The sequence below is a fragment of the Tremella mesenterica genome, assembly GCF_000271645.1.
Source record: "Tremella mesenterica DSM 1558 unplaced genomic scaffold TREMEscaffold_3, whole genome shotgun sequence".
In the NCBI taxonomy this organism is placed as follows: domain Eukaryota; kingdom Fungi; phylum Basidiomycota; class Tremellomycetes; order Tremellales; family Tremellaceae; genus Tremella; species Tremella mesenterica.
Window position 1 is genome coordinate 1,878,853 of NW_006711227.1, and position 26,736 is coordinate 1,905,588.

General features: G+C 42.8%; 7 protein-coding genes across 7 annotated transcripts; 6 read left to right on the forward strand and 1 right to left on the reverse strand.

Annotated features, from left to right (window-relative positions):
• The first annotated feature begins 2,712 nt into the window (after window positions 1–2,712).
• TREMEDRAFT_56693 (uncharacterized protein) lies at window positions 2,713–2,958 on the forward strand. Its single transcript, XM_007003334.1, has one exon. It carries the CDS (start codon window positions 2,735–2,737, stop codon window positions 2,891–2,893), a length of 159 nt encoding a protein of 52 aa, XP_007003396.1. The 5' UTR covers window positions 2,713–2,734; the 3' UTR covers window positions 2,894–2,958.
• A 230-nt stretch (window positions 2,959–3,188) lies between these two features.
• On the forward strand, window positions 3,189–4,164 carry TREMEDRAFT_43446 (uncharacterized protein). Its single transcript, XM_007003318.1, has 2 exons — window positions 3,189–3,634; window positions 3,804–4,164. Exon 1 carries the CDS (start codon window positions 3,195–3,197, stop codon window positions 3,618–3,620), a length of 426 nt encoding a protein of 141 aa, XP_007003380.1. The 5' UTR covers window positions 3,189–3,194; the 3' UTR covers window positions 3,621–3,634; window positions 3,804–4,164.
• A 618-nt stretch (window positions 4,165–4,782) lies between these two features.
• Window positions 4,783–7,874, reverse strand: TREMEDRAFT_29011 (uncharacterized protein; the record flags this gene model as incomplete). The annotated part of the gene is made up of 9 exons (XM_007003184.1): window positions 4,783–4,989; window positions 5,186–5,302; window positions 5,590–5,713; window positions 5,988–6,216; window positions 6,268–6,518; window positions 6,720–7,074; window positions 7,228–7,501; window positions 7,560–7,624; window positions 7,793–7,874. 9 exons carry the CDS (start codon window positions 7,872–7,874, stop codon window positions 4,783–4,785), a joined length of 1,704 nt encoding a protein of 567 aa, XP_007003246.1.
• Window positions 7,875–8,345: 471 nt separating this feature from the next.
• TREMEDRAFT_73600 (uncharacterized protein) lies at window positions 8,346–11,188 on the forward strand (the record flags this gene model as incomplete). The annotated part of the gene is made up of 4 exons (XM_007003727.1): window positions 8,346–8,613; window positions 8,750–9,053; window positions 9,155–9,840; window positions 10,032–11,188. Exons 1-4 carry the CDS (start codon window positions 8,403–8,405, stop codon window positions 11,186–11,188), a joined length of 2,358 nt encoding a protein of 785 aa, XP_007003789.1. The 5' UTR covers window positions 8,346–8,402.
• Window positions 11,189–12,479: 1,291 nt separating this feature from the next.
• On the forward strand, window positions 12,480–16,333 carry TREMEDRAFT_29066 (uncharacterized protein; the record flags this gene model as incomplete). Its single annotated transcript, XM_007003196.1, has 11 exons — window positions 12,480–12,566; window positions 12,884–13,021; window positions 13,310–13,484; window positions 13,725–13,835; window positions 14,046–14,252; window positions 14,527–14,581; window positions 14,625–14,730; window positions 14,918–15,008; window positions 15,124–15,322; window positions 15,767–15,904; window positions 16,219–16,333. 11 exons carry the CDS (start codon window positions 12,480–12,482, stop codon window positions 16,331–16,333), a joined length of 1,422 nt encoding a protein of 473 aa, XP_007003258.1.
• A 1,371-nt stretch (window positions 16,334–17,704) lies between these two features.
• On the forward strand, window positions 17,705–19,945 carry TREMEDRAFT_29291 (uncharacterized protein; the record flags this gene model as incomplete). Its single annotated transcript, XM_007003226.1, has 6 exons — window positions 17,705–17,939; window positions 18,153–18,613; window positions 18,698–18,914; window positions 19,122–19,315; window positions 19,532–19,645; window positions 19,853–19,945. Coding segments are annotated over 6 exons (1,314 nt in total), but the record flags the coding sequence as incomplete, so codon positions are not given.
• A 1,523-nt stretch (window positions 19,946–21,468) lies between these two features.
• On the forward strand, window positions 21,469–26,561 carry TREMEDRAFT_73601 (uncharacterized protein; the record flags this gene model as incomplete). Its single annotated transcript, XM_007003728.1, has 8 exons — window positions 21,469–22,371; window positions 22,617–23,085; window positions 23,278–23,413; window positions 23,704–23,959; window positions 24,249–24,811; window positions 24,935–25,221; window positions 25,537–25,725; window positions 26,089–26,561. 8 exons carry the CDS (start codon window positions 21,469–21,471, stop codon window positions 26,559–26,561), a joined length of 3,276 nt encoding a protein of 1,091 aa, XP_007003790.1.
• Between the last annotated feature and the right edge of the window lie 175 nt (window positions 26,562–26,736).

The window sequence follows — 26,736 nt, forward strand, 5'->3', positions numbered from 1 at the left end:
CAAAGTGAGCGGAGTAGGACATGGGGGATATGGTGAGGTACAGCGAAGTTGAACAAAGAGGACTGAGCGCGAGGCTGTGCAGGAGTTGAGGGATGTTCTGTGAGAAGGGAGGAGAAGTATAGATAGTTTACAGATTGCTGAACTTCTTCAGCAATCCTTGATTGTTGTCAGTAGCGAGAGATATATTCAGTAGCTACGACCTTTGAGTTAAGGAGAGCTACCATCCAGCAGATCTACACACCATGGCGAAGTTAGCCACAGTTCATCGACGAGTACCCCGTCTCAGTGAGACATCCACACCCCAGTGCGACGTAGTCAGCCTAGGTTTGTCTACCATTGGTTAGTAGAGAAGAAGAACCGACGTTTGTGACATGTCCCGAGTTTGATCTCGCGGAGTTTCTCGGTAATTTACATATGACTCGTGGTGGCGGTACGATCAACAGTCTCCCGGTAATATGTAACTTACCCGAGGCGGTGTGGTTTTTACCTTGTTTGTCTCTCACCATCCATCTCTCACCACCCATCTCTCACCAGCCATCCCCCACCAGCCATCTCTCACCACCCATCTCTCACCGCCCACACTATGTCTCGTACTCCCTCACCCACTCACACACCCACGACCACCGACCCGTCAGGCGATGACATCCTACTGACTCCATATACACGTCTTCCGCCAGATGTCTCCCTCGCTGATCGTCCGGATACGTTTGCCTCCGTAGTCACCTTTCGTCGTCCTTTTCCACCCACCTGGCCTGATCAGTCTCTTGACGACATCTGCGAAGAACTGCGGGACATCTCTGGGGATGGCATCAATGAGACTTTCATTAATTCTTTGTTGGTCATGCAAATGTCAAGATACATAACTGCATCTTCCCGCCAGTACGTTGTAAGAGCTCGGACCGACAAAGATGTGCATCGATGGAAAAGTAGGGACGGTGTCGAATGGGCTTTTGCGGACATTCAAAAACACATAAGAAAACTGAGATATAAACACGGAAGCTTAGTTCCTAGGGTCATCGCAGGGTCTTCCAGTTAGTCTGAAGACTTTCTATCTCTCTCACCTTGTCGTTCTGTCAACCTTGTAAAGAAGAACACTGACTTCATCATCAGATAATCTTGCGTCTGATATTCAATCCGACTTATCCCCCAGCGCTCTTGTCACTGCCACTTCTCGCTTGTCTACTTCTTCCCACAATGGAGTCATTAAACCAGACTACATATATGCGGGTCAATGGTCTTTATCTGTGGAAAATGATATTTCAGAATCGGCAAAAAAAAAAACCAAATCCAAAAAAAAGGTAAAAACTGAATTTCACGCTGTTGGTATTGTCGGTGAAAGAAAAGACGATGATCGGTACATACCTGAAGGAATAGCCCAGGCGTTGGTTTATCAGAAAACCTCTTTTCAATGTTTCGGAACCTACATGTCTTTTTTCATGTTTCAAGGTGAATATTTTCGAATTCTAATGCCGTCGGCAGAACAAATCATCGTAGAAGTGAATGCCGATTTTCGTTTGTTAGTTTCGGATCATTTTCATCTGAACGATCACAGGTCCAAAAGCGAAGTTGATGATTCAAACCCACAATCGACAACAGCTTTACTGAGTATGAGTCAATTTCTGACTCTACCTCGTAAGATATTGAAACGAATCTTTACACATTGTATACACTCGGAGAATGGAGAACACAGTGTAGATGGCGCTCAGCCACTCTGGGATTCGTTACTACATGCTTGTTCTTTGGTTTTGTCCCATTCTCATCAGTGTCCTAAAATCGAAACCCCTGTGCAGTGGGAGGAGATCATTAGAGGTTGGAATAGTGTGGCATTACGACTACAACAGGGGGAAAACGATTTACTAGCGGCTACTCTCTTTCCACAAGTTGGAAGAGGCTTGAAACGTAAAGTCGATGAGGATGAAGACGAAGACGAAAATGAAGATGAAGACGAAGATGAAGACGATGGCGAAGACGAAGACGACGACGAAGATGAAGACGATGACGAAGATGAAGACGACGACGAAGATGGGGGAGGGGCGACGAAGATGCAGACGAAGGAGGAGGAGGAGGAGGAAGAAGAGAAGGAGGAGGAGAAGGAGAAGGAGCAAGAGGAAGAAGAAGAGGAGGAGGAAGAGGAGGAGGAGGAGGAGGAGGAGGAGGAGAAGGAGGAGAAGGAGGAGGAGAAGGAGGTAGAGGTACTCAACATGTTGTGCCTAATTGGAATACGATCTTAGGTAGAGAGTGGCCTATACCTGTCGGTGACTCTTTAGATTCGTGTGAGTTTTTCGCAATCGTTTCAACGTTCCCTCTCTTCCCTCTTCCTCTCACTCTGTAACCCATCTTTATCCGACAGGCTCTCAATGACATCTTTCATCCCCCTCCCTCTCCCTCCTTCTCCCCAACTTTGTGATTATACGACCATGACGAAGGCTCGTTCCATGGATGTCCATCCTGAGAAAGTCAAGAATCCTGAAGGATCACGATACACGATTAACTCTCACATTCTAGACACTCTCCCACTGACACATCAGTCGACTTGAAACCTTCCGACGAACATGGATTTCTGATCGATGCTCTGACTTCAACTTCGCCATCAACACCGACACCAACAAGCGTCTTACTTGTAAACTCCAGTCAGTACAATCTGTTACTGAGTCTGGCCGATAAGAAGATTAGGGAGAGTGGACGACTGTATCCATCTTCTTCCACTGGTCTGTCCCAAGATTTGTCATTGCGGATGGAAGAGGCTATCGGAAGGGCGAATGAGGGTATCGGTAACGATGACGGGATGAGCGTGAAGAATGGGAGCAAATCATGGCCTAGCGGCTATCTCATCTCAACACCGCCCTTGATCGCAAGGACGAGCGAGCAAGGAAGAGACAGGCTGGAAGTGTAGAGGAAAAGAAAAAAAAGGCGACTTGGCGGAATTACCACATGTTGTATGTATCTTTAGGTACCTCGTCGTTGTCTATTTGGCCCATCTACAAACACGCCTGTGGTATCAAGGTGATACTCTTTGAGCAAGGTCATGTCAATAAAGCCGCCGGCGGCCGGCGACGGTGGAAGCAGATTCGCCACAAATGCCACAAATACCACAATTGCGACAAATCATCTCCCTTCTCTTTCATCTCATCTTTTCCTATGGTGCAAGTCAGCTCATGTCCTCTTTTATGATTACGCTGACTGAATAGGTCAACATGCCTCGTTTATCTCCTTTCTCTCTGCTCCGCTCACCCATCTCTCGACGTTCTCTCCCTTTTTCTCTTCCTTCTCTTCGATCAGCAATATCACCAACACCTTCAAAACCAATCAACCTCTCTACTTCCTTACTACCCTCATCACTCAAATCTCTCTCCTCACGCTATATCACATCTTTTCACTTGAGTCGACGACTATCTCTCCTTTCGACCCTACCCTCTTCTCGTTCAAATAACATCTCTCTCGTTCGACCGAGTTTATGGTCTCATCTTCAAGTCAGATATGTGACAAGAGGAAACTCGTATCAACCTTCTCAAAGAAAAAGGAAGAGAAAACATGGGTTTTTATCACGTTCTAGGACAAAATTAGGAAGGAAGATCTTATCTCGGAGAAAAACTAAAGGAAGGAAATTTTTAAGTCATTGATTGTCTTGTTAGAGGTATGTCATTCTCAACTTGTCATTTCACACACTTGTTTCTCCATTAAGAATCTACCTTAAGTATTCTATCTCTTTCTATCTCTTTTGATGATCTCCTCTACACCTGTTAATGTTATTCCCTGAACCATGACTCCGTTTTTATATACGATCATCTCACTGACCCAGTCAGAGGATTTGACCTCTGAATTTTTTGTCTTTTCAAACGAGTAATCTTCCGATCATCCCCATACTTCATCGTCGACTCTATATATCGTTTTCCTCACTTTTTCAAAAGTACCAACACCTCTTTCCTCTTTTCACATCGAATGTTTTCCCCCTAACTATTTCCCCCGTCGCTCATTCAGCTCTACTGTCTCCACTTCTTTCATCACCTGCCATTTTTTCTCTTACCGAACCCGATTGCAGAGTCATTTTTCGCACCTGGAATGGAAAAGGAGAACTATGTTCTCTCCACTGAACGAAAAGCGGATCATATTCAAGCAACTAACTCGCGAGTGGTCATTAGAGTGCTCAAGATTGTGAGAAGTATTGCGAATTAAGGAATGGACAAAAGATCAAAAAAGAAAATGCATTCGTACTTGTACTTGCACATAATACATCAAGACCAGCCCCAATTGTTGATGGGTTCTTACCAATTACATTATTCACATTTACATTCATTTTCCTTATATCATCTTACCATTTGATATCAATCTGATCTCGGACCTCTGTACACTTACGCTGGTGGTCTAAAGTATATGAGGTATATAAGCCCCCCTACACTTACATATCGATCACACTCAGACTATCTATCCCATATATAGTTCGTTTTGACAAAACTCTCTGGACCATTTCGACCATTCAAGACGTCATCTTCAGTCAGATTACTGATACTGGGAATGACATCATCTCTCACCAAACCTCAAAATTTTTACTCAAACTGATGTTTCTGTCGATACTCTTGATGGAATAATGATACACTTGCGAGGATTATACATACAAAAGTTTTTATTCAAACTCGTACCGATTACGGACTGTACTGTGCAAGTAAAGCAGGTATCTCATCAAAAACTATCCAAAACAAATCATCATCACAAAACTTGATCACACTCAAAGAAAGGATATATAATCAAAGATTGGTCATAACCCTCCAAAGAAAAGAAGTTGGATCAAACTTGAGGATCCCAACCTTTCTCTCCTACAGAAGGTAACCATCCTTCCCCTCTTTTCCTGATCGTTTCAGGTGGAGGTCCGACTAATTTATCTATCAAATGAGGTAATCTACCTGATGGTGAGGCGGAACGAAGGAGGGTCACATAACGTGCGAGTTCTAGATGCAGTGTGGGGTAATACACCGTGGAAGCTTTACGGAATGTCTAGATGTCAGTTTTGCTCGTTTGAACGATGGGTTGATAAGATGAATTAGTGATAGAGACGTCAATTTGGTGAGAAGATCCAAATGGGGTATCAGAGATGAAGCACTAAGATGACGTAGGGAAAAGATGGAAAACGGGAGACGAAAAGTGGATAGGTGTTCAAAGGGGAGAGGTACAGAGAGGAGAAGGGACTGACAACGAGAATTCGATCAAGACCAGAGACTAGAAGATCATAATGTAATTGAGTTGCTTTTTCTTTATTCTGTGCCGCTTGAGCTATACAAAGTGCGTTGAGAAGTTTGAAATGGGTTGTCTTTAGTTCAGCTTGTGACCCCACACCCCATCTCTTTCCTTTGCTAAGCTTCCGCTTGCGTTAAGGTTTTGTTACACCCCCATTTCCCAATCGTCGTAATGAATCAACTTCGATAGGCTTTGATGACTGCAGCAAAGCGAGTGAGTAAGCGAGGTCTGGTAGGATGCTGCTTCTCCGGACTTGATGTGACGATCAATAGGGAAGCTGGAGCACAAACCGAGAGGTCATGCAGGCGAGATCTCATAGGAGCGGACAGTGTGAAAGGAGAGAAGAGCAAGTCAACTCACAACATAACCCATAGCTTCAAATTCCACCCCTCCAGTCGCCCCACCAGGAGCTACCGGTTTCTCAGCTAAACTTTCGTCCACTTGATCCAACGCCCAGAGAGTGTTCGAGCCGTGACACATGACCCTGGGATCAACGACCGTGCTTCATACCATACTACGTTTCTGAGACCTGCTCAAAAAAGTCCTCTCATCATTTCGACGTGAGCCTTCTCAGAAGATTGGATTGGTGCAAGTTGGCGGATGGGTCAAGGAGAGGAAAAGATATCTTGAATTCGTGAATCGATTCGCATTTTTGGAGAAGCAGATCAAAGGAGGGGCGAGAGTGACGAAGATACCAATAGGAGGGATATGGTAGAGGACAGGAGGGCAGGTGGACAGGGGTTTAACTCAAAACTCACCAAAAGTAATCCCTACAAATATCACTCATCTCTTGAATCCAAGCTTTGAAAACCCTCGGTCTATGAGCTTGAGAAATAAACTCATGTATATCCTTTTTATCTTTCTCCTCGGGAATCAACAACCCTCTGACCACTTCAACGATATCGACCTCAACCTCCGAACCAGGAATCTTATGGGGAGTTTCGAATCGTAATGATATAGGTCGAGAGTTGGGATTAGGTATAGTCGCTATACCTGTTGGTGGCATACGGACCTGACCTGAGTCACTTGAAGTTGAACCAACCGAGGGATTCAGCTGGTGTGGTGGGAGAAGAGGGAATAATTCGAATAAGAATAACCATAATTCAACCATAATTTGTCTTGTAGCTAATTCACCGGGTTTCTTTTCAGAGAACATTAATCCCGATAAAGCTGGAAAAGGTTTAGGGAACGAAGATCGAAGTGCTGTTTTGCCGATTTCAGATGTGGAGAATGCTTTTATACAACGGAGAATTTCGTATAGCATTTGATCGTCATGCTGTTCTTCTCTACTTTGTTAGCTGAATACGATCATCAGTATGTCAGCTTGATGTGGAACCGACCAGATTGTTACATGAGGGGTGGAACGTGATTAAGGAGCATTATTGGAATGTAAAGTTGGAGGAGAGGTATGAAGTAGAATTACTAAGGCTGAGAGACATGAAATGAAGGAGATAGATTAATGTCCAGATGGGAAAAAAGTATAAACCCACCTCCACTCAATATCCAGTAAATCCTGCAACCGAGCCAAAACCAAATCATATCCTCCCATGTTTACAAACTGCCCCACCCACATGGTCGTTTCATGTCTCAACAACATTCTCAATTTCTTACATCTCCCAACATCCATATTCAAATCTGTCCCTTTGTGTGATTGTAACCAAGAAATGAAAGCATCCGGTCTTTCCATATTCATCCCTTGATTTTTCTTTCCCACCGAAGCCATATTTCCTCCTGCTTTTCCTATCGAAGAAGTGTTTCCTGATTTACTGATACTACCAGCTGAATTGGAAGTGATAAACTTACTTCCTGGTCCAGTGGATTGTCTACTGTTTGGTGGTCTACCTTCTCCCCCGTGACCCTGGGAACTGCCGTCCTCACGATATATTGCACCACTATGATGGAATGCATTGTGCTTTGGAACACGTTCATTTGGTAAACTTGGTAAAGCGTGTACTTTGGGTAAATTGGGGGATAAAACGTTATTTGGATCAGGTGAACTAAGTGGGGAAGCAACGATCACAAATTGATCTCCATCAACTTGATATGTTTCTCCTACTTGAGAAGGACCGTTCAGAGATGAAGAAGATTTCGGACGACGAAGAAGAGGTGTCGACATGCGTTTCTTGATCTTTGGTTGGGTTGGGATTGGTAGACCAAGGGAAGATAGGATGATGGCGTTTCCGGAGAGTGAAGATGATATGAGGGAAGATTTAACATCTGGAGAGACTGTTGAGAATTTCTGTCGGACAGTTTGAGGGATTTGAAGGGTGTCCTATGTATCAAATAACATCCTATGACATAGGTCTGGAGAGAGGGAAACAGTAACGTACTAATAATTGATCAAAATGAGCTTCCATATCATCTGTCTCATGTTTCTTCTCTACCTTCTTATACCCTTCATTCTTCCCTATCATCGAACCCGTTTGACCTGGGTGTTTGTCATTCGGTAAGATATTATGTTTCGTACTTTCCTTCAAACTATCTTCCGACCCGGTGGAACCCGATGGAAGTATAGGAGTGAGTTTCGTTCCCACTTGAGTCAATTGAGACGTTCTGAAATCACCCGCTTTACCTGTCCTCGGCTGTCTAGGTGGAGGCATTGACATTCTTTGAGTAGGTTGATTGATATTTGATCTCTGTACCATCTTCTGTCCTTGGACATGAGATGTCTGTATGGAGTGGATATTGTTCGAAGGGTGATTTCTATTATTGGAAGCTGAGTAATCTAGGGAGGTTTGTTGTTGCAGAATAAAAGGTTGAATATTGGTCATGAGAGTAGGTTGAGGGATCAGTCCATGTTTGGTTCCTTCTTGTGATTGAAATGTACCTTGTCCGGAAGCTTTCCTGACTATATGAGAAGACATCGGCATGCCAGGTCTTACGCTAGGTGGAGGACGACCACCTGAAGGTTTACGTGGTGTAGGTATAGGTGTGGACATTGTTTGTGATTGAAAAGGAAGAGAAAGAGGGTTGGATGAACGCAAGGAAGGAGGGAAGGAAAAGCAGCCGCGTCACAGTGGGGATTAAGTGCCACATCAGTACTACTCACATAACACCGCGTATCCCCGCTCACCTCTTTCTTTCCATCTTGCACCTGCAGCATGATATATCCCGCAATATCAAGCTTTGTCTCTCAAGCTCAAACAGGTGGATGAGAGGAAGAACGAGATACAATGGCGACTCTCAACCTACCCAAACCTGTGAAAAGCTACGCCGAGGAAGACATCCTGAGACCGAAAGTCAATGGCACGTCGTCAAATGGTAACGGAGGTGGAAAGGCGCACGATGGTGAGGATGGACAAGATCAAGAGATGGAGTTTAGACCACCGAGACCTAGTGATAACCTCAAAGCTGGTATCATATATCCTCCAAAGGAAATACGAGGTGGGTTTCTCACATATACTCTTGTCCAACGCTTCGTCATTGTGGTGTCTTCTCTCAGTATTCGTTGCCGTCGAAGGGACAGTAATCAAAGCAGGAGAAGGAAATAAATGTGTCGACTCGTTTCGCTTACATTCAGCCATCGTGGACAAAACAGCCGCTGCGGTCAATAAATCACCCACTCCATCTCAATTAGAACAAAAAATAAGAGACCTTCAAAAGACAGATCCGAAATTCTCTTTCCTCAACACGGATGATCCGTATCATCAATATTACCGATTTATGAGGGAGAAATTATTGGAAGATGCTGAAGATCAAGCGAGAGGTATACAAGTTGCTACTCCTGTCACAGGGAAGAAAGAGGAGAAGAAAGAGGAGACTGCTTATGAACCAAGAGCTTGGGAATTTAAAGTTGATTTACCCGGTGTCACAGCTATGGATCTGTGAGTTTTCCTTCCTGTTTTCTTCGATCACACTCCTGGGTGGACGGGCAAATTGATGGAAGAACAACTGCGAAGATAGAATGGTCTTAGCTGACATTTAGGGACATCCTTCGTCTCACAGCTTTATTTCACGCTCGTAGAGGTCGTTCTTTTCTTTCATCCCTTTCAATGAGAGAAGGTCGTAATTATCAATTCGACTTTCTTCGTCCTACTCATTCTCTTTATGGATATTACAATCGTATGGTAGAATCTTATCAAAAAATTATGCAACCACCACCTGGTCTAATCGAAAGACTTGTAAAAGAATCAGTCGATTCCGAAATCAAATGGAAGACTCTTGATGAAGCTCGTAATCGTGCGGAATGGGAACGCAGTCGTCGTAAACGTCAAGATGAAGAAACTGCAAAAAGAGAAGAAGAAGTAAAAGCTTTTGCAGCTATAGATTGGCAAGATTTCGTAGTTGTTGAAACTATAGAATTCACTCAGAATGACATGTCATTGGAATTACCTCCCCCGACAAGTGTGGACAAGTTGAGATCGATGAGTATGGCAGAGAAGAGAATGGCGAGTATGGTGATGGAAGAAACTGGTGCTGGTCCGACAGGTCCGACGGGATTGATACCTCCTGCTCAACAAGCTTTGGAGGTACAGATGGCAGAGGAAGAAGCGGAGGAGGTTAGATTACAGAGATTGAAGGCGGAGCAGGAACAAGCGAGAGCGAGGGAGGTTCAAAGAGCTGCTATGCAACAGAAAGGTGTTAAGATCAAGACGGATTATGTGCCAAAAGGTGGGTTTGGGCCTGGTCATCTATTTCTGCTTTCTTCTTTCCACTTTACCTGCCCCATCCGTCGTTTACCCAATTCTTTTTGTCTCATGATCGACGTCGCTATGAGTTGATCATTTGTTATGTTATTGAAAGGGCACGTCAGTAGGAGTGTGCTTGTGAATACAATTTGCCCGCCCATGCTCACTCTTCAGGCATCCAACGTCAAACCGAAATCCTCATGTCTAAATGTCCCAATTGTGGTCAACTCATACCCGAAAACGAACTCACCGAACATATCCGTATCGAACTACTCGATCCTAAATGGAAAGAACAAAAACGTGTATTGGACATGCGTAAAGCCCAATCTCAACAAATGCAACAAGGTACCGACGTTTCTGCATCTTTAAGAAACTTGGCACAAGCACGTACGGATCTATTCGGAGATGAAATAGACGAAGCTGAACGTCGTAGAAGAGAAGAAGAAGAAAAACAGAAAAGAAGAGAAAGGGAGAAAATCATTTGGGATGGACATACGAACTCTGCTCAAAAAACCGAATCTACCTTTCAAGATAAATTCACTTTGGATGAACAAATCAAACAGATGCACACTAGGATCGGTGTTGTTGAACGTACGGATAATGGACCAGGACCTCAAATAGGACCTGGAGTTATATCACTTCCAGTTAAAGAAGTGGAGAAACAACAAGCTGATTTACCAATCATACCGAATCGTACAAATTTACCTCCTGCTCTAGCTGCTTCTTTACCGAAAATAGGTGGTGGGACAGCATATGAAGGTTCTACTATTTCTGCGGAACCTACTGGACCCACTACGAAAGAATATTATGAACCTATTCCTTCTAATTCCCCACTTCCTTCTTCTTCTTCAACAACTATCACTTCAACTTCAGGTCCTTCTATTCATCCATCAAGATTAGCGGCAATGTCAACAACATCAACACAACCACATGGTCAAATACGTCAACGTGAAGAAGATATATCCCAACAACAACAACAACAACAATTCAAAAGACCTAGAATTGAAAAACTTCCAATGGGTCAATATTATTCTGAAATCGATTGGATGTCATTACATCCTGAACCTATTTCTTTATCTATTCAATTACCAAACATGCCAGAAAAACCAGAATGGAAATTGAACGGATCGATAATAACCATATCGGATTTATCAGTCAGTACTTTGGTTTCTACATTGAGAGAAAGGATCAAAAGAACTGTTGATGCTGAATTACCTATATCGAGGTTGAAGTTGGATTATGGAGGTAAAACTTTGAATAATGCTAGTACTTTGGCTAGTTTTAATTTGGATGAAGGTGATTTGGTGGTGATGAGTGTTAGGAAGAAGTAGTCGTGTTTTGATATGCATCTGATGATTGATTACTTTGTCTTGTGGGTTTGTTGCAAACATTGATCAGTTGTCACGCACATTCTGCGTGCTATAGTAGAGTAGCAGCCTACGCTGCATGCCTGTATGGTCACCAATTGGACAAAGGACATAGGGAGAAAGAGAAGAATGAGAGTGGGGGGAGGGGGCAAGTGGGGGACGACGATTGACCACTTGGCATCTTCCACCTCTTTCTCCTTTCTCCTCCATCTTTCCATCTTGTACTTTAACATCTTATCCTTTTGTGATCTACCTCCGCCATCTTTTAGCTCAACAGACATATAGGCATGTTCCATTAGACTTGGACAAGCGACAAAGTTACGAGGGATGAATAATCATTCAACTTGAACCTGATCAACCTGGACCAGCCTCGTAACAAACTTCACAATCTCACTTTCAAGACTTGTCAGAACGATGATTCCTACGAACGATCAAACCCTAACATAATCAACTATCCATACAAAATGGACCAACATACATCTCAATCCCATTCAAATGGTTCAAATGATTATGAACCCATATCAAATTTACAAGACCACGAAGATCCATTTCAATCAAGTCAGATAAGTCAAGTTGGTATGTCGGGTATTCATGAGGAATTGGAAGGAAGACATTCCTACGGTATTCTAGAAAGGTTCCAAGGGGATTCTTATAATGATGTGAGAGATGATGGAAGAGTTGGAAGAGATGAAGAAGTGTGTATGGGAAGAGAAGGGAGGAATGAGGAGAGAATGGGTCTGAAAGAGATGAGTTGGTTTTTGAGGATGTTGGTTGGTGTATCAACTTTATCAGGGTTATTATTTGGTATGTTGGGTTTATCTTCTTTCTCTTTTGGCTTCATCCATCTATCTCTCTGATTACTTGGTACATCTCTATCTCCCTCTCTATCCTGTAAGATGTCTCTTTGATTGAATGGTATCTTTTTCTCTCTCTGGCACTTTTTCATTCATCCCTCTATCTGTTCCTTGACGTTTCTCGTTTGTCAATGTGAATCGTATAACTCGGATATGTATTATCTAAAGTCAAACCTCCATCCTCATCTACACTTTTGAGGGGTGGTTCTGCGGTGGTGAATATGGGATACAGAACTCAATATGTCTCATCTTCTTCGTCATTCAATCAGGGAATCGTTCAATCGATTATTGATACTACATTCCGTTCATTCACAGCTAAACTATCAGTCGACAGTTTGCGTTAGAAAATGACAAACTCTCGGATGATCAAATGGATTGAAAGAGAATTGCTTGAAAGCTGAATGGAAGGATACGACACAGGTGTTATATCTGGTACTTTGGTAATCATCTCGGACGATTTAGGAAAGACTTTATCAAGTTGGGATAAAGTGAGTTTTTCTATTCTCCTGTCTTCCATCCCAATTATCCTACTCCCCTTTGTTTCCGTTTACACTGATGAACCCCTTCACAAAAACCACAATTTTCTTGTCACCAGATAGTGAATTGTTATCCTTGTCAAATATTACATTTACTCGTCTCAAATAATGATTCTCTTCTCCTCCATTAACAGGATTTCTCTACTCAATAACTCCAATATATCTACCCATGTCATACTTACTGCCTTTCATCATCACGAGATATCTCTTTCCGGTTTGTAAACTCTTCTACATGTTTCAGTTCTACGCTGGTCACATACTCATCATAGGAACTCATAACCTCTTCCACGACTCTAGGCGCCCTCTTAGGGGGATTGATATCGGGTACAATGAGCGACTATACAGGTCGGAAAGGTGTTATAGGAGTCGCTAGTGGGATCTTCGTCATTGGAGCTTTAGGACAAGCTGTATGTTATTCATATCCACCCTTTTAATTCCTTTACCTTCTTACGTACCAAACATGATCATATGCCTCAGCTGCTAGCTACATATTTTTAGAATACTTTCATGATATTCACTCGTCAACCGAATCGAATCTCCTCAGTTTCCATGTTAATCATCACCCATCTGTGAGACTATGGCCGCAAAACCCATTGTCAAATGAGTGCATGTCGATTGCATTTCAAGGAGAGACATTTTTTATCACGAGCATTCATGCATAGCTCTCCCAAAAGGTTTCGCTGACCTGACTTCAGATATCACACACTATAATATCAATCACAATAGGTCGTTTTGTCGTCGGTGTAGGTGTGGGATTAGCATCTTGTATCGTCCCTCTTTATATCGGTGAACTTTCCCCGGCGAATATGAGAGGGAGGTTGGTAACTCTTAATGTCGTTGCTATTACTTTAGGACAGGTCGTTGCGTATGGTAAGTCTTGCTGGTTTCTCCTGTCCACCCCCCTCGGCAGTAACTCACTGAACTCCTTTGATCAGGGTCATCCCTATAACCGCTATATCTTTTCTCAACCCACCTCAATCCACATATCAATCTCGGAAGCTCCTTCCCGATTGACTTTGTTTTCGTATCACTGAAGTTGATATCCCCGCCCTCGATGATGGCGTTGCAGAAAAGGGTATAATGTTGGTATGAGTTGGGTTTGATCTTCAGTCATAGGAGCTGCGTTCCAAAATGTTTCAGGAGGATGGAGATGGATGGTAGGTCTCGGAGCTGTACCTGCTATCGTACAATTGTTCACCCTTTCTCTTTTACCCGAAAGCGGTGAGTCAATCGTTGTTTTCTTCCTCCAATTCCTCCTGCCGTTCTTTAGCTCCTGACTTACCTTCACCCAACTCCCCACTGGCTTCCAGTCTATCACGGCGACTAGGAATGCACACATCCGTCATTAACGAGCCGTCGCAGGCAATAAAAGGTTTTCTCGCAATTGTGTCATGGCGGGGAATTTTCAGCAGGGTGAGAGCTCATACGCAGCTCGTATCCTTTTACTACAAGGCAAGACAGAACAAGTCACCAGAATAATTGCCAAGATTTACCCACACGCATCCCAGGAAGAGATAATGCGTCATTCGGATGAAATGCGATCAGCAGTGAGAGAATCGATCAGGATAAACGAGAGTACTACTTGGCGTGAAAGATTGGAGAGTCTGTTAAGAGATGGTCCTTCTCGTCGTGCGTTGAGTAGGTGTCATTCCGCTTTCTTCTCTTATACATCCTCCCTTGGAAACCCCACTTGTGGATATAGAATGATGTGACTTTCTTTGACCTCCGACTTGGTTCACTTCCCAAGACATCGGAATGTCCTTGGAGACTTTCATATCATATGACTTGTTCCTCCTCGCCGATTTCCTTTCTCACCCCGCCTCCTGATCCTAAGCTTCTTTCGTCTCAGTCATGGTTTCCACTGATGGGGATGTTGACCCTTGTGATATTGGTCGATTTGACTGACAAACAGTCATCGGTGGTGGACTTCAGGCATTACAACAATTATCAGGTTTCAACACTCTCATGTCAGCTTTCCTCTGTCTCTTGTTGTGTAAGCTCATTAGAGAGGTATTACTCGGCTTCTTTGTTTGCCAGTTTGGGATTCAAGAATGCAACAGCTGTAGGGGGTTTGATCGCAAGTGTTAATTTAATGTTCACCTTAGTCGCTCTTAAAGTGAGTTTTGTCATTCACTTGTATTCCCATCATGTCCTACCATCACCATACGCGAGTCCTTTCTCGCCAGACAGTAATTATTCGTTTACTTCCTTGGTATGTTTGATTGATGTGTGATAGAGGAGATAGTAGCGAGGCTCTATGGGTCGAACAAGTCCTTGAAGGACCAAGAGAAAGCTTACTGTAGACGGTCGATAGATTAGGTAGGAGAAGAACAATGTTGTTGACTGTCCCTGTAATGATTATCGCTCTTCTTTTGTCCAGTTTCTTTTTTCACCGTGAGTCATCGTGTTATCATCTTAACATTTTCTCATTCTTTCACCCAATGAAATCCAATGTACTTAACGATGTTCTCATAAAAATGCTATGTAGAAGTATCAACTGAATATACAGTATTGACATCTTCCACCGGTGGAATCTTAGTCGATGGAACACCTTACTCTCGTTCCCTCGCTAGTTTAGTAGTAATCAGTATGATGATTTACGTCGCTGGTTACGCAGCTGGAGTAGGTAATATACCTTGGCAACAAGGAGAGTTGTTCAACTTGGAAGTTAGAGGAATCGGAAGTTCAATTTGTACTTCTGTCAATTGGTAAGTCCTCTTTTCCTTTCACTCTTTCCTGTATCATCTTTCGTCGTCTTTCATTCGTACTTCCTTCCTTCCTCGCCCTTCCTTTCTTCTGTGACTTGCTTTCATTCTTTGTACTCTCCGTCATCATTTTGATCCCATGTACGCTCAGGAAGTACTATGTATAGGATCCTCATCATTATTCTCAGTCTGATACCTCTGTGGTTGAGTGAGAGGTATTAATCTCACTCTGATACCTCTCTGTTCGAGTGAGAGGTATTATTCTCAGTCTAATACCTCTCTGGTTGAGTGAGAGGTATTATTCTCAGTCTGATACCTCTCTGGTTGAGTGAGAGGTGGATGGAGATCGAAGATTGAATGAGAACATTATGATGATATATCTATCAACGCTATAAGAGACGGGGATGGGGGGAGACAAAGAGAAGAAATGTTCGCTGAGATATTCAGGACGTGTAACCTACTCATAGCTTCTACATTTTTATCTCTCATGGACGCTATCTCACCTTCTGGAGCGTTCTTGATATACGCTATTCTTTGTGTTGGAGGATGGTTCTTCTGTTATTTTCTTTATCCCGAGACGTCAGGGTGAGTCTTTCCATCTTTGTCTGTCAACCTTCTTCTTCCTTCTTTTCGTTGATTCCGTCTTCTACATCTCAAACACACCTATGATTTGATTGGTGTTCCGAGTCGTTATGTGACCCTTGCCTAGTTTGTCTTTGATATCCGTCTTTGACCCTCACCTCGTCGCCGGCTCTTTTTAGGGCCCAGCACACATGGCTCAAAGTTTTCCAAAGTGGATGGTTGTCTAAGAAAATTGACGGCCTTCTAACGCAAATCGTATGTCACTGAAAGTGGTTGTGAATGAATGAAAATGAGACAAGTCCATGACTGACGGACAGTCTTACGTTGGAACAAGTATATCAATTGTTCTCAGAAGATTTCGGAGTGAAGAAATCTTTATCATCTCCAATTATTTATGAGCCTCTTGGATCTCCCAGCCACGCATGGCCGTAGCAATACAATGTCAAATACCTTATGACCTTATGAATATGGAAGCGGTCACAAAAATAACACGATATGAATACGAATACGAATACGACTTGGTGAATTGGAGTCTATGAGAAATTACACTCTTCACCACTGGGCCGAGTCGGTAGTTAGTAGAAGATGGGTTGATCTTGGATTAGTGAGTCATCTCAACCATGTCTTATCGTATTTCAGTCGTTGATGTTTAGATCAGAAGAGTCAGTCACCGTTGGGTTAAAGGGATTCATGTTCAATACGGACAAGGTAAAAATGTACAGGAGTAAGTATCGGACACACTTACTCATCATTTTACGAGGTGACCTGTACGAGGACCTTTTCATCTGGGACTATAAATCATCTACACAAGTTTGAGTAGAGCAAATCCCAGTGATAGTTTTGAAAACAAAGTTGATCAAGGATCAAGGAACTGGTCTATCCGATCTGAACGATAAGTTACTTTGTCTTCCTTGTTGAGACGGTGAGAACACGGTAGAGGGTATGCATAACAATGTGATTCTTGATCATTACCTGTATTATTCTATGTATGACAAGTCACTCATTGTATCATCTTTTGTCATGGTTTTATAAACCATATCACTGAACCTTCGCCTCATGTCCAAAGTAAAACAAGGAAAAGTAAAAAAGTACAAAGTCAAAGACAATCGTCAAGTCAAAGATGTAAGGTAAGTAAGGAACACAGGCAAAATGAAAGAAATCTCATCTTCGTTTCACCTCATCTCAACATCTCTCACTTAAACTCGAACTCATCTTCTACTAAGGTAACCAACTCTACCTCTACCTCTCAATATAAGCAAATCTTATGACATGTCTCGTAAACGTCCATTATCACCCACCACATCTTCACCGTCTACCTCCATCCCTTTACCCTTTCCAAATCCTGACATCACCCCCGAATTTACAGAACCCCACGAACCTCACGAAACCATCATCCTTCCTATTCCTACTTCACAAGATATCCAACATTCAACCTCTTCGCCTGATATAGTGGACGATCCAAATGAGGTAGAATCCAATATACACCTTAACAACCCGATGAATACTTTTAGTGATGTACCTACACCTACCTCTCAAGGGAATGAGGAAACATCGGAATCTTTCAACTTGGGTGTAGAACCTGATCTAGGATCAAGTCAATCTACAAGATCTGTACATGTATCTCATGGTCTCGAGGGGGATGTAATCATGGGAGAAAGATCTATAGAGGAAAGAGCTGGACATGTGTTTGAGGGGGAATTACAGAGTGGACCATCTGGGGAAGAACAACGTTTGATTGAACCTTTCGAAGGAAAGGAGATACATCCTTCTGAATCGATTGAAATACAAGAGATACATAATGGAATGGAAAACAGACATACTGGAATACAAAATATACAACCTGCTGGACCATCTGGAATACAAGATATACATACTCCCCAATCATCCGAAACACATGCAAAGGTAGAAACACACTCACACTCACATACTCTACCATTAAATTTAGGTAGAACAACAGGAACTATCGTCCCTGGTTCTGGGGATGGTTTAGGTAATGGGGAAGAATGTTTTTTATGGAGTGATTTACCTATGAATAAAGGTGGTAAGTTTGATGGTTTTTTCTTTATGATTATCATCTTCTCGCTTCCAGTTTCATGATACCAAATGAGCTTGTTCAGCTCCAATCTCTCCCCTCACGAAATTCATTCTCATCCTCTGAGATGGGGTATCGATCTCGCATTTGACACTTCCAATTTGAAATCTGACCTGATTCAACATACAAAACAATTCAAATATCCTAACTGACTCCAAGGATATAGATACCTATTCTGTTCCCCTTCCCCAACCTATTCCCCATACCAACCATTCTATCGTACTCTCCCACCTACATCTCCATGTCCACCAGTCCATCTTTCATTCCTAGATAGATCACCTTTCCTACGTCTCTCTTCAACAGGTTTAACATGTACGGCCGAAAGAGGTTTTCGATCAGCTAGATCAAACGTCTCTGTTAGACGTGGGACATGGTATTACGAAACTACAATACTTCGTGGTGTTGGTTCTTCAGGTGGTTCAGGTGGTTCTTCATTCGAAAATGGTAATCCTCATATTAGGATAGGTTGGGGTAGAAGAGAAGCTAATTTAGAAGCACCGGTAGGTATGGATGGTTATTCTTATTCTATCAGAGATGTAGGTGGTGAGAAAGTACATATGTCGAGGATAAAAGAGTATGGGAGAAGTTTTGAGGAAGGTGATGTGGTGGGATGTTTGATTGTTTTGCCTGAGATGAAACAACATCATCAACAACAACAACAATTATCCGAAGAAGGAAATGAAAATGAAGAAGGAGGAATGGAGGGAGGGAGAGGTATAGGAAGTCTTAGTAAAGCAGAGTTTAACGGAATCCATAGGAAACGTGTTGTCATAAAATTCAAAGGAGGAACATATTTCGAAATGGAAGAATATCCCGTGGTCAAAGAAATGGAGGCTTTGGTCGATAGAGAAGGTAAGTTATCAACTTTATCGAAATCTATCAGACAAGAAAATTCTCTTTCTTCAACGGATCATACGAACAGTCCGCCACCCTTTAACATATCGAATGATGATTCAAATGTTCTACCTCTTTATTCCTTTGGAGAACATACCAACGGTTTACCTCTTACTTCCTCTGATGATCATACCAATGGTCTACCTCTTTCCTCATCAAACGATCATACCAACGGTCAAACTCTGTCTTCATCAAACAGCCATACGAACGGTCCACAAAAATCAAGTAGAAAAGGAATGACCAAAAATACCAAAAGACCCAATCCAGGACCGCCGACAACAGCGAAGGCCATTTCCCCACCTGTTTTGAAAGGTAGCAGGATAGAATTCTTTTTGAATGGTCAATCATTAGGTGTGGCATTTGAGGATTTGTTCGATTTCGCTTATTCCTCTCGACATCAAGATCACACCGTTGATCATCAAGGTGGAGTAGGAGAGGGGAATTTGAGAGAGAAGGAGAGTATGTCAGGGAGAGGGAGGGACGGACGGGAGAAAGAAAGTACGTCGGGAAGAGGGAGAGGAAGAGGTGGAAAGAGTGGGACAGGTAGAGGAAGGGAAGATTCTGAGATTAGGTTTGATCAGGGTGACATGAATGAAGGTGGTGTAGCCGCGAGCGGAGGTGGTGGTGGTGGAGGGGGAGGAAAGAAAACCGAAATCTACGACGATGGAACATTAGGTTATTATCCAATGGTATCTTGTTTTGGAAAAGGCAAACTTCGAGTGAATTTCGGTCCTGATTGGGTTTATCCACCTGAAGGAGTTGTATTTGAAGACGCATCTTCTTCTACGACAATCAATCAGACTAGACCACAGAAAAATATCAACTTGGAATCGGATAATTCGACAGTTAATAAAGGTCAACAAGGAACAGAAGGTGATATCGCCGATGACAAAAACCTCATCCAGAGTTCGCGTGACAATGAGGTCGGTATATCAGATGAAAATGCCCATACTACCATGATCAAGAAAAACGACAGAGTCCCGATAGTGGCCAAAGCGATGATACATCGTTATTCAGAATTCAGGAAAGAAGAAACAGCATTAGACGAAAGAGATGAAGCGTTTTTGACTCAAGAATACCAATCACGTCTTTTGGAGATGAAACCTATACTTCCTACATTGAGTGCGGTGAGGTCGCAGTCGACACCGGAAAGGTCTCAATTTGGAATTGGAAAGGAAGAGAAGATCTTAGATGGGGTAGATGGACGGAGAGGTAGAGGGAGAGGGAGGGGTAGAGGTAGAGGGTGGAAGAGAGGTAGAGGTAGAGGTGCAGGGAGGGGAGTATCTAGGGGGGTTGAGGGTAGGAGTGAGAGTAGAGATACGCCAGGGGAAGGGGATGGGATGATGGTGGATTCAGAAGGAACGCCGGGAGAAATGGAAGCGGGGATGATGGAAGGGATGAATGATAGGAAAGGGTTTGAAGTGGAGGGAGGAATTATGAATGATACAGATACGATTGAGAATAAAGGGATGGAAGTGGATGAGATGGAAGTAAAGTTGGAACCCAGTGGAGAGACAGGGATGGGAATAAAGCACAGACCGGTGGACGTACGAGGGGGAGAGAATGATATGGAGGTGGAGGTGGAGATGAGGTCGAGAGAGAGGTCAGATGAGATTGAAGAGGGGGGAGATGAAGGAGAGATGGACGAAGTGAAAGCGGAGATCTGAGTAGAGCCATTGTTTATTGTTGATGTAGCATTGCATCGTTCCTCCTATACCGTACAAATATCCCTGGTACATCTTCCCCTCATGCCTATCGATTCATCTCGTACGCCTATTGCTGATCTCGTGCAAATCATTAATATATGACTGGTGAGATGCTAATCACTTCACTAGACTCGTCCAATAATGAACCTCGCCCTTACTAGACGCTTACTAAACGCTTATCTTACTAAGTCTATTGTATGAATACAAGTAACTTACTAATGTGTTCTCAGCCTAGAGTCCAGTTTAATTTAAGTCAAGTACGTACGCTAAAACGATTCCAGAAATCCTTCAGGCACGTCATTCATTTTGCGTCATTGGTCCCTTTCCCCTTTCCCCTTCCCTCTCCCGCCCTTGTCCCTTAGCTCTAGACCCGTCCCTTCCGATGGCGGCCCGAGCGTTGATTTGTTGTCCCACATCATTAGTATTTCCATTAGTATTCCTTTTCATACACAAGGATACAACGAGTTAGGAATTTACTTTGGAACGAGATAGAACAAGAACAAGCAAGGACAAGGAGGACAAGAAGGAAGCCCCATAGAACAAGGTGAAGAAGAAAGCTGAGAGAAGAGAAAAAGACGTCATACTCTAGCTCCACCCTCGAGGCTATCGGGTTGCAAGTCGCTTCTCCGCAGTAGCTTCGACCATCGACTTGCAACCAACGACCATTCACTATCCACACCTTGGGAAAGAAGATTGCTTTGCATTTGATATACCGACAGGAAAGAACATTGTCAACACTCCCAACATGGTCTAGTTCCGACTGGAGAGAGGTCATATATTTCATCCTACAAAAAACGGCGATACGGCCATAAACACTTACACTTGATCCTCCCCCTCAATCATCAACTTTATCCAATCGATAGACATCCAACATCATGTCAGATGAAAAGGCTATACCTACAATCACTCTCCCTGATCCTTCTACCTCCTTCAAACCTTCTAACACTTTGAAACCCTCAAATCGTACTTCAACCCAACACCATCCCAAATCAACCCCATTCAACTTGTTCACCTTTAAACCATCTCGTCCTCGTCCTTCCTCCCGTCCCACTTTCCCATCTCATACCAAACCACGAATCCACTTCCAACCTCCCTCTTTCTCAACCTTTTGGGATAATTTCAAAAAACATATCGTCCCACCTACTCATCCATCAACAACATCTTCTTCAGAACTTGATTCTTCACTTCACACTGAATTGTTCGATCCTAATATATCAAATGAACAATTAGATTATCTTCATCCTCAAGCTGGAACAGTTAGTAAACATAAAAGAGGTAAAAAAGGTATTTCAGGTCAAGGTGCAAAACTTTTAAGAGGACCAAGTAATCATTCACATTCTAAAAATCGTCATTTTCGTAAAGAAAAAGAAAAAGCAAGAAGTAAATCTTCCAATGGAAATATGTCAAATCTTGAAGATGATGATGAAGAAGATGAAGACGATGCACATGTTTCTGAAATTGTCGTGGAAGGTGATTTAGATAGGTTTATACCTAAAGCTGCAAGGAGTGATTCAGGTAGTACGAACAAAAGTCCAGATCCAAGTTCACAACCTGGTGAAAGAAAACGTGATGTTGGTGGTAGTGATGATGAAGAAGTTGAAGATGGTAGTGAGAGTGAATATAAAAGTGGAAGTAAAGGTAGAAGTAAAGGTTCTGGATCAAAAGGTAAATCTGGTCGAATGTGGGAATGGTTTTTAGAAAGAGTAGTGAGAAATACTTTACATTTCTTCGATTCTAGATATCCAGATGAGGATAAAGAGTATACTTATCAGAAAGAGGTGAGTTATGATTATTTTTTGCTTTTCACTCTCATCGTTCCTTCTCATCGACTCATATGGGTTTCTGACACATTTCATTTCGACCATGGAGTTTGAATAAATCACTCAAACAAAACTTCCTCAACCCTACATGTACATCAACACTGTCGTCCATCTTTTCTTCCTTCAAAGGTTACTTCAAAAAGAATGAACAAGTGTCTCTCCGATAAAGATAAGGAAAAAACAAGAAGAAACTAAACTTCTAGGCATGGTTCGCTTCCAAATCATCAGCCCTAGTATCATCATGTTTCTTCATAGTATCATGGATATTAACAATATCACTATCAAGACCAATAGTACAAGAAAAAGTCATATCACAATTCGTACTAGGTGGTTGTTTCACATTACCATTACCTCTATTAGTAATGTGGGATTTCCCAAGACATCATCCTTTTATTTGGCAACCAATGTTATTCGGTGCAGCTTGGATCTTCGCGGATACTTTAATCGTCGAAATGAAATTGTGTGATTTCTTCGCTCCTGTCAACACTTGTACTCAAAACTTTTTGAACACGATGGGATTCGCTTTCGCTCAACCTACTTTAGCAATGTTATCTTTGAGACAAAATAGGTTATGGCATGCTTTTGGAGCTTGTCAATGGTTATGTTTGACCGGGGGGTTGTTAATGACGAGACCTAATCCTCCAAAACTTTTTTATAGGAATATGGCTTTGTGTGAGTTGTTTTACCCCTTCCCCTTTACTCTTCTCTTCTTTTCTCTTACCTTGGTCTCACTTTCCTGGATCATTCCACAATTTCTATCACCTAAGTCGCCCCATCTTGCTTCCCATAGTGCGTGCCCGGATGTCAAGTCACGCATCGCAACTGTCTTCATTCATATTTGACATTATCTTGTAAGAAGAATAGCCAGTGAAGTGGACCGAACTCGGATATTAATTGCAGTCCTCCTATTCCACGTCTTCCTCATCGTCACTAGTTTCCTTAGAGAAAGAGCAGATCGTCAGATTTTCGCTCTTCGTCAACAACTGAAATTTCAATTCCGGTATGTCCTCTTATGTCCCTCTCCCCATTTTCTGACCTTCATCCTCAACCCTCTTGCTAGTGTTCTGGATCGGTTCAAAATCCCGCTATCAAATCTTTCATATCTTTTTGTGTCAGAGATAAATCGTTCGACAACCATGCCACCAATTCTCCCGTCTTGTTTTATGTAGGAGACAACTTTGACATCCTCCCCTCTCTTTTTGTGTCAGAGACAACTCGTGCAACATCATACAGGAAAGTCCTACGATCGAAATGACTGAGTGACTATCATCATTGAAACTCACGTTACAGTGCAACCCAAAAAGCTCAAGTACTCGAACGTAAAGCGGCCGATTCGAAGAAACGTTTCGTCTCTTACATCTTTCATGAAGTCCGAGTTCCTCTCAACACGGCTCTTTTGGCCGTTCAGAACCTCGAAGGTGAAGGGGTGTTCAAACGAGTGGACAACGAACAGGCCGAGATGGTACATGGTTTGATGGGGAGTTTGAGTATGATGGAAAAGGTTTTGAATGATGTTCTCAGTTTCAACAGGATGGAGAGTGGTAAAGTGGGTTGAATTTACTCGTCTTTGTCCTCTCACCTGTTCTTATCTCACGACTCCCCAACTCACCCCTCGTCCCCGCTCTCTCCCCCTCCCTTCATGTTTGTATTTCAAGCCCTTCCTCCCAACTTGCTGCCCTGTGCTTCTTCTCTATCCCTCTTGTTCTCTCTTGAAGCCCTTCACCCGGGTACCAAACTCGAGATTCGAGATTCTCATGCCGATCACAATCATCCGCCCCTCACCACCACTGTTCAAACCCTTTGCCATCACACAGTGACATGATCTGACAATATAGTTCTCCCAAGCTCGTAAACAATTCGAATTCAATAAATCCATCCAACTCGTTGCCCTCTCTCACCGCGTCCAAGCTCAAGCACAAGGTATAGACCTAATCCTCGATTTAGATCCCTACATCGACAAAGTCGGAGGTATTTTTGTCGGTGATGAAATGCGTCTCCGACAAATAGCCTCCAATTTAGTTTCAAACTCTATCAAATTCACTCCATCAGGTAGTGTTCGTATAGTCACAAAACTTTTATACCCTCGATTGGATCCAACACCAGGTGTAGAAGCGGATGATCCTCTAGTACTGGCCGCACAGAATTTGCAAAGACAACAAGAGATGGAAAGGGATAGTCGATTGGCTAGATTAAGTTTAGGAAAGTATAAAGTCAATAGACGTACTTCTAGTGTGAATGGTTGGGGTGAAGATGAAGAAAAGGGTAGTGTACAATTAGAAGATATGCGTAGTTCTAAAGATGGAAGAAGAGATGAAGAAGATAAAAGATTAGGAAAAGCTGTTATAAGGGTTGAAGTACATGATACAGGTGTTGGTTTAAAGAGGTCTGATATGGCAGAGTGAGTTTAATCTTGTTTTCTTCCCAACCTTACCCCACATTATCACCACCCCACTTTCCCCCGGACTTGATCACATATCTTTCACTCCTCTCAATCATCACATCGTCGAATACTAAATTACAGTCATCGTCTTTTCTCCCCGTACGTCCAAACGGAGATAGGTAAAAGGCAAGGTGGGAAAGGATCAGGATTAGGATTAGCCTTGGTAAAGCAGATTGTCAAAGTATCAAAAGGTCGTTTAGGTGTCGAATCTCAAATAGGAAAAGGAAGTATGTTTTGGTTTGAAATACCTTACGCTATTCCTTCTTCCCGACCTGGATCTACGACTCCTGGACATTTAATGCCGAATCATACGGGTGGAACATCACATTCACATTCTTTTTCTCATTCTGGACAATATACTCCGCATGGTTAGTCATCTTATTTCATCTCGTCTATCCCTATTTCGTCCTTATAGTCTTTATTACAGATCCAACTAATCACCCATCACTGTACATTATAGAGCTCATCCATTTCATCGCTTTCATAAGAGAGAAACTCAGCCATCATCCTAGTACCACACATCAGAACAGCTTGTCTATCCCAAGGAAGAAAACTTATCTATCTCACCACTACCCTGTTGCAAAAAAGCTCATCTATTCTCACCACTTTGATGTACCCCGTTACTGCATCCTGGGGAAAAACCGAAAGTCATTGAATAATATCGTTCTCCGCTGACATAGTAGGAAGTCCAGTAATTCGTCGAGCACATACATTACAAACTGTCCCTTTGGATCAAGTGATAGAAAGTGTATTGTACGAACCTAGACAAAGAAAGATTTCGGAGCAGAGTCATGGGAGACCGACGATAGGAATGACTGAATCCTCGATCCCTTTATTGGCTGAGGCTCGAAAGGGAAGAAGGGTATGGGTGAGTGATTTTAAATTTTGTGCTCCTTTTCTTTACACACACACACACCCCACCCCACCCACCCCCCCACCCCCCAAACCACCCCTCACTCACTCATTTCAATGTTCCAGTCTTTCAGTCCGTCCATTCCGCTCTACTCTGTCCCCTTTGATCGATTTTCCCGATTAGCTCTGAGTCGTTCATCTTTTGGTGTCCCGACTACTGGACCTCTTGTTTCTCTTCACTATTTCGTTTTATCGTGAACTCATCTTCGTTATATCTCAATTACTCTCTGTTTTGTCATCCTCTCAAATTATATTATTTTTCCTTTATCTCTTAGGATCTCGAGTTTCAACTTCACTCCAAGTCGATTTAAACTGATCACCAGCTACAGACGAACCGACCGATATCCTAAACATAAGCGACACTTCAAGTCATAGTACCTCCCACACAGTCCCTCTCCCACTACCCGTCGATTACTTTTCCAGACCACCACCACCACAAGAAAGACGTTCTTCCGAAGTGAGCGAGAAACCTATAGTGGAAAGACCGACCACGGGTAGAAGTGTATCACATCGTGAAACATCAGATAATCCTACACAATCACAAGGTGGGGTATTTGATAGTCCTGTTTCTTCCACGCAGGAGAATCAAAATTCACCACTCCGATCTGGAATAGTAGAAAATTCTTTATCACATGGTGGTCTCATGATTCAAAATAATCAAATTCATAATGATCATCTTTCCCTCGGCGCACCAATACCTCCTACCGATACCATAGGTACCGGTACAGTTGGGGTCGCAGATGTGGGTGAGAAGGAACCTCCTTTGAGAGCGTTTGTGGTGGATGATGATAAGTGAGTCTTTGTTCCTTATATCTCATCTGATACTCCTCTCCTTCACTCCACTCACACTACGCTTGATAATCTTCGATCATGATCTCTATCATCAAACCCTCATCAACTTTCACCCGACGTACCATACTTGCATCATGTTTCGAAAAAACTTCAGCTGGTCTTATCCTTAGTCGACAGTC

Bases quoted from the DNA above. Each gene is read 5' to 3' on its own strand.
- TREMEDRAFT_56693 (XM_007003334.1), top strand. From the start codon at position 2,735: ATGGAAGAGGCTATCGGAAGGGCGAATGAGGGTATCGGTAACGATGAC.
- TREMEDRAFT_43446 (XM_007003318.1), top strand. From the start codon at position 3,195: ATGCCTCGTTTATCTCCTTTCTCTCTGCTCCGCTCACCCATCTCTCGA.